Genomic DNA, 6,418 nt, shown 5'->3' with positions numbered 1-6,418 from the left:
ATAGCGGACAATGAGGACTACTGAGAACTCAAGAACAATGGCAATGGGTTTTTGATCCTACTGCACGTACTGGCTTTGGGGGAGCCTAGGCAGATTGGATGTTCACCTTACTAAACCTGGATGGAGGTGGGCGGTCATCAGCATCATTCTTATGAAACAAGACATGAAAAAAGCTACTGAACTTAGTATAAACTTACCTCTACAGCGAAGGTATCTTTGGTAGACTCATAGGTAACATTAAGAGTTAAAAGATGTCCATGAAATGAGGCACCGTGAGGTAGAATAGTTCGTGGAACAGAGTAAAAATCCTTCAAAGAGATAAGCCAACTGCGTCAGATGCACTGTGGCACAACCAAACGGGTCAAAACACATGCTTCACCCACCTCATCTCACAACATGAATAAAGTTGCTCTATAAAGAATAGAACACACCTCTATTGTGATCACATAGCGTTCTGCTAGAAGAAGCAATCTCTCGATTATCACAAGTTTTGTTGATCTATGAATTAAAAAAAAAAGTCTTTAAACATATTTGAAATGAGTCAGTGGCTTCAGCTCAGTTCTGTTTCACTAAGGCCACAACCTCAATCAGCACTCACTGGTCAAAACTGAAACATACAAAGATTAGACTTTCCTTTCACCCACTTAGAGCTGCAGTGCTCAGATGGAATACAGGAGAAGCCTGTCTCTTCCCGTGTTTCCTTTACTCTTTAAACAGTCACTCCATAAAAACAGGATCTAGATCTCCAGGTGTCTGTGTTCACCAATTCACCAAGATTGAACAATCAGAGAACTTGACTCTCATAATCTTAAAACTAAAATATGACACAAAATTCTTCAAATAGATGGAATCTGACAAAGTTTTGTGTTGACTGGAAAATCAGAAGACAGGTGCAAACAAATATACCATTAATACAAGTTATTAATTGAAAATGAAATCAGACTATGAATGACTTTTTTGGGGTAAGGGGGAACAGTTTCTCTGTAGCTTTGGAGCCTGTCCTGGAACTAGCTCTGTAGACCAGGCTGGTCTTGAACTTACAGAGATCCGGTAGAGAACTTACTCTACCTCCTGAGTGCTGGGATTAAGAGTGTGCACTACCACCGCCAGGCCTGAATGACTTTAACCCGAAAAGAGGTACTACCATTTCCCGGTGATTGGACTGGCACACTGATTAGCAGTATGTGAATGTTCACTTTTGTAACTGTTGGTTAAGAACATTTGAACAGTTCTGTCAAATCTATACAACTGCACTCTCTAACCTTCCAATCTATGGGCAAGAACGAGAATTAGAAGTCAGATGAAAAGTATAACAGAACCAAGCAACCTGTTCTGATACATCTCAATAATTAAATGAACTACAGAAAGCATTGTGATGTTGAGAATATGGTAGAAAAACCCACACTCTTTAGATTACAACAAATGTAGATTCCAAAAAATTCTTTTAAAACTACTGAAATGAGACAAAATACAACACTCTTGTTCAAATTCAACTCTAAAATACATTTTATTAACAATACTTAAATAAGTACATTTAAAAAATTATGTGGACTCTAACTAGCTAAATGTGAAAAGATTCAGAATAAAAAGCACTTGGTAAACGGGTAAAAAAATAGATTCATTTGAAGTAGCAGTTTGAAAATGCAATTCAATTCATAAATGACTTACTTGGTAAGATGAACTGTTAAGGAACCAAGCAACAGACCTGAACTAACCCTTAGAACATTGTACTGAGAATTCTTAATATAAATTCTATTTGAAATACACACATACACACACGAGATGGGAAAAGCATTTGTTCTTATTATGAACTAACTCTATAATGACTTCTACCATTTAAAAATGAAGCCTTAGGGGGATGAGTTTTGTTCCATTCCATTGTATTAATAAAGTATAACATCTAATGCTCAGCTCATTTTTCTCAGTTTAGTAGAATTTTGGAAAAGACACTGTCTTGATTACCTTTCTTAAGGAAGGTTTAGAGAGAGAAAAAAGTATCTCAACAAGGGAAAACACACACAATTGTTCCAGTAGAGAAGGACTGAATATGAAGCTATCTGTAAAGGCAGCAGAATTACTCAGAGCAAGCTCTTCTCTGTGCTACCATGGATCCAGAGCACCAACGATGTCTGGCTCCTTATGAGTGCTCAATTTAAGGCTCCACAGCAAACACTAAACTCAGACTCTACTAACACTTTAAACTCTAAGCAGCAGACTAAATGTCAATTCAAAGTTGTCACACAAATATTATTTGATGGTAAAGCTCTGCCTAATTTTTTTTTAAAAAAATAACTTTAGGTGAATATTTTAGTGGGCTGTGATTGTATTATAGTGCATAATTTAAATCTTTACCTGCATATTTATATTTGAAATACAAATATTTCAAACCTAGGTGAAAAAAAATCTTTACCCAGTGAATATATCTTTATTAAATCCTTAAGATTAGGCTACTCAGTTACTCAGTTACATATAACCAAAGTAGTAGAAAATAAAGTAAAAACAAAAGAACGTGTCCAAAGGGCAGATGGTGGAAGAAGGGATACTAGGGTGACTCTGGTAAGCACCTATAGATCTTTAGGACACTGACAAAGGTCGACATTAGGACATACAATTCTCCAAAATATAACAGCTTGCAGAAGCTATGACATAAAATGAGGACACCAGTGAAAAGATGTTGGGAATGGCATAACATCAACATTTTTAAGAAATATATACTTTTCTGTTATGTGATTGTATTTATTTTTGAAACCACTCACCTATATGGAGACTGAACTGATGTTGCTACAGTTGGCATTGCCGTTGCAGTGAGCATTTTTGTTGCTCGGGTCACAGCATGTGTTAGAGTGGGGCCACCAAGTGCTGAACTGGCTGCCTGTAAAGTACAAAATGATCAGTATTCATTTCATATCTGGGTTTCTCAGCCTGGGGCTAACTTCTTGTTGCAGAAGCTGCTCTGGACATTGCTTAGCAGGATCCCTGGTGCCACTGGGTGCCAGGAAGACTCCTTCCAGTTGTGACAATGAAAATCTGTACCAAATAATCCCTGGGAGGCAAAATAAGAACTGGCTGAGGGCTGTGAGATGGCTCAGCAGGTAAAGCACTTGCCAAGAAAGACTGATGACCTGAGGTGAATCCCTGGGACCCATATAAAGAGAGAAGAAGAACTCATTCCATAAAATTGAGTCTTTTGACATACACGTATGCAACACGGCATGAGAATATCCCTCTTGTGCTATCATACACATACTACACACAAGTAATAAAAAAAATTAAAAAGAGCTAGTTAAGATATGTTAATACCTATATTGTACTTCATATAGGAGAATTTGAATATGAGTGTTTTTTAATGATGATATATTTGTATGGAAGTCACAATTTGGGGAATATTTTACAGAGTATATGCTTGCCATGGTGAAGATTAACTTATTAATAAGATCTGGGGATGATGTAGGAGGTTCCTCTGTTCATGTGTTGCTTTCATTGGTTAATGAATAAAGAAACTGCTTTGGGACTGATACGGCAGAACTTAGGTAGGCAGAGAAAACAGAACTGGATACTGGGAGGAAGGGCAGAGTCAGGGAGAAGCCATGGATTCTCTGCTGGAGATGGACACCGGTTAGAATCTCCAGCAAGCCACTGCCACATGGCGATACACAGATTAATGGAGATGGGTTAAACTAATATGTAGGAGTTAGTCAATAAGAAGTTAGAGCTAATAGCCAAGTAGTGTTTTAATTAATAGTTTCTGTGTGGTTATTTCAAGTGTAAGCTAGCCGGGTGGCCGGGACAAACAAGGGGCCTGTTCCTTACAACATGGGGACAGTGGCATTTTATACTTTTGGAATACTCCATTAGCTATAAAACTTCAAGCACAGATTTCAACTGAACGTTAATCTTCAGTACTTTACTCACCATGATGGAACTAAAGTGGTCAAAATAAATATGATATAATATTAAACCATAGGCTCCTAATGAACAAAGAGAGCCAACATTGTTTGCTTCCTTCCAAGTCTCCTACTGCTATTTTAAATGGCATTTATTGTATAAAAGATGTAAAACACAGATACTCTACTACCAATGTAGAATACATCAGCAGCAGATGTGACAGAGAGGTAGAAAGATAGATAGGAGAACAAAGGGATGAGATAGAAGGTAAGATTTTCTGAGTATAGATGGTGTGTGAGCACACATGCATGCATGCTCACGTTCATGAGTACATGTGTGTGGAGGCCAGAGGTTAATATTAGGTGTCTTCTTCTATTTTCTCTACACCTTGTTTTTTGATACAGGGTCTCTTCATTGAACCTGAAGTCAATATTTTGGGTTAGACTTGCTGACCAAGTGAGCCCCTGGGATACACCTCCAGTAACTGGAGGTACTGACACCAATAGCAACGCCAACACCTAGATCTGAATATAGGTCCACATGCTTTGTAGCAAGTACTTAATCCCTGACAGACATCAATACAAATGCCTGTTCCCATGCCATAACACTGTACTTCTGATCACTTCTCCAATAGTACCTAGCTACAAATACCAGCATTATGCATTATTCAAAACTATAAACTTATAGGGCAAAAGAACTAATTTAAAAAGACAAGAAATTGTTACTCACTTCTAGTCTTGTGTAGCAATCAGCAATAAATTTTTTATGTAAAGACACTGAGTCCTGAAAATAGGAAGTATATGGAAATTAAAATTACACTTTGGCATTTAATTGTAAACATTAGTCAAGACAAAATATCAAAATAAGTCAAATTGTGATACAAGGACCACAACTTACCAATAACAAATACATAACTTTCACATTTTTGTGTTTGAGTAGCATTTTTCCTTGGATACTCACCTTCTTTAACCTAGGGTTTAAATTAATGTAACTGTAGTTTATGATTAATTGAATAGCTTCATTAGCAATTTCTTCATCAGGTGATTCCATGGCTATTTTCCAAATGAAATCCATTCCTATCAATTCCAGCTTTTCCACATACTGTGTAAAATTAAGATATATATAAATTAAACAGTAGCCTATTATATAACACTTCTGGTAACTATTTTCTGTTAAACCATTGAGTCTGAACCTCTGCTTAACAAAATAAAGATTCTTTATCAAAAACCACTACTGTAGTGGAACTCTCACAAGAAAACCAACCAATCAGCCACAGAAACAACAGGAACCCTTCATAGCAATCAGATTAGGAGCAGAGATGTTTCTCTAGAAATTCCTAGCACAAGGCAGACAACTACCCCAAGAACCTAGTCAATCAGAAACCGAAAAGTGAGACAGATATCATCTTTATGAACTGCTCATCAAAAGAAACAAATCAACACTGAAGTGGCTACTAATTCTGGGAACTCGATGCAGTCCTTCCCAAAGCTTGGTTAGAAATAGCAGGATACCGCACTTTAAAGTATCATGTAAACATTCTGACCACCTCGGGTACAGGACCTAAACAACAGGGACTTAGAAAGATCAGTGCTTTCGTGTCTTAAAGACACATGTGAATATGAGGATTCTATGGGTCCCATTTTTCTACTTAATAGTCTGTTCCCACATTTCCCCCTGCAATCCTTGCAATGACAACCTAGGAAGAAGATTTTGTCATTCTCAGGTACAACTGAATTGTTATGTAGAAGTCACTGGATTGCTGGGCAGTGGTGGTGCACACCTTTAATCCCAGTACTTGGGAGGCAGTGGCAGGCGGATCTCTGTGAATTTGAGGCCAGCCTGGTCTACAAGAGGACAGGCTCCAAAAGCTACAGGGAAACCCTGTCTTGAAAAACCAAAAAATAAATAAAATAATTAACTAAATGAATAAATAAATAAAGAAGTCACTGGATTAATTCCCCTGGAAATCCACCTGATAACCACAAGTTCAGGGCTACTCCTAGATGAGAGGTGAAGAGTGAACAAACTTCCTAGGTGATAGTGTTGGGCATGCATCTACCAGTGCCTTCAAAATGGAGCCTCTGCCACTAATGTCTAAGTAGGCAGGGAAAAGGACCGTATTTAAACAAACTTGTTTATGTTTTCGTTCCATTAGAAGACAGGATCCCGCCTTTTTTTCCCTTTTAATATTAACCTATATCAAATAATTTAAAGTATGGTACATACCAATTGAGCTCCTTGTCTTTTCAATCGATGATCACAGAGATTCACATTTTCAAAAAAAGTCTTAAATAAGTTGAAACCTATAATTATAGAATGACAATCAAATCCATGAACTCAAACACAAGATAAAAAGATTAAAGGGAAAAGAATAAAGTGAATCAGAAGTGAAGGCTAAATGCTCCTGGCAATGGTTTCTTGAATAGGTTTCAAAAGTGCAGTGGCTGTGCATACTGTAGACTGTGTGTGGTATAGACTGTGTGTGGTGTAGACTGTGTGTGGTGTAGACTGTGTGTGGTGTAGACTGTGTGTG

At 37.5% G+C, this 6,418-nt stretch overlaps 1 protein-coding gene across 3 annotated transcripts in view; it reads right to left on the bottom strand.

Moving 5' to 3' along the window:
* The window catches only part of Usp24 (ubiquitin specific peptidase 24), a 144,616-nt gene that overhangs the window by 68,184 nt on the left and 70,014 nt on the right, over positions 1-6,418 (bottom strand). For all 3 annotated transcript variants that reach the window (XM_005353499.3, XM_026782230.1, XM_026782231.1), the window contains exons 21-26: positions 6,112-6,188; positions 4,846-4,986; positions 4,615-4,668; positions 2,757-2,872; positions 432-498; positions 198-308 (exon numbers count right to left, since the gene is read on the bottom strand). In XM_005353499.3, the coding sequence (XP_005353556.1) occupies positions 198-308; positions 432-498; positions 2,757-2,872; positions 4,615-4,668; positions 4,846-4,986; positions 6,112-6,188 (566 nt within the window). The remainder of the gene's footprint in view (positions 1-197; positions 309-431; positions 499-2,756; positions 2,873-4,614; positions 4,669-4,845; positions 4,987-6,111; positions 6,189-6,418) is intronic.

Source organism: Microtus ochrogaster, chromosome 10, assembly GCF_000317375.1.
Source record: "Microtus ochrogaster isolate Prairie Vole_2 chromosome 10, MicOch1.0, whole genome shotgun sequence".
Classification (NCBI taxonomy): domain Eukaryota; kingdom Metazoa; phylum Chordata; class Mammalia; order Rodentia; family Cricetidae; genus Microtus; species Microtus ochrogaster.
This window is presented reverse-complemented; position numbering and strand designations above follow the sequence as displayed.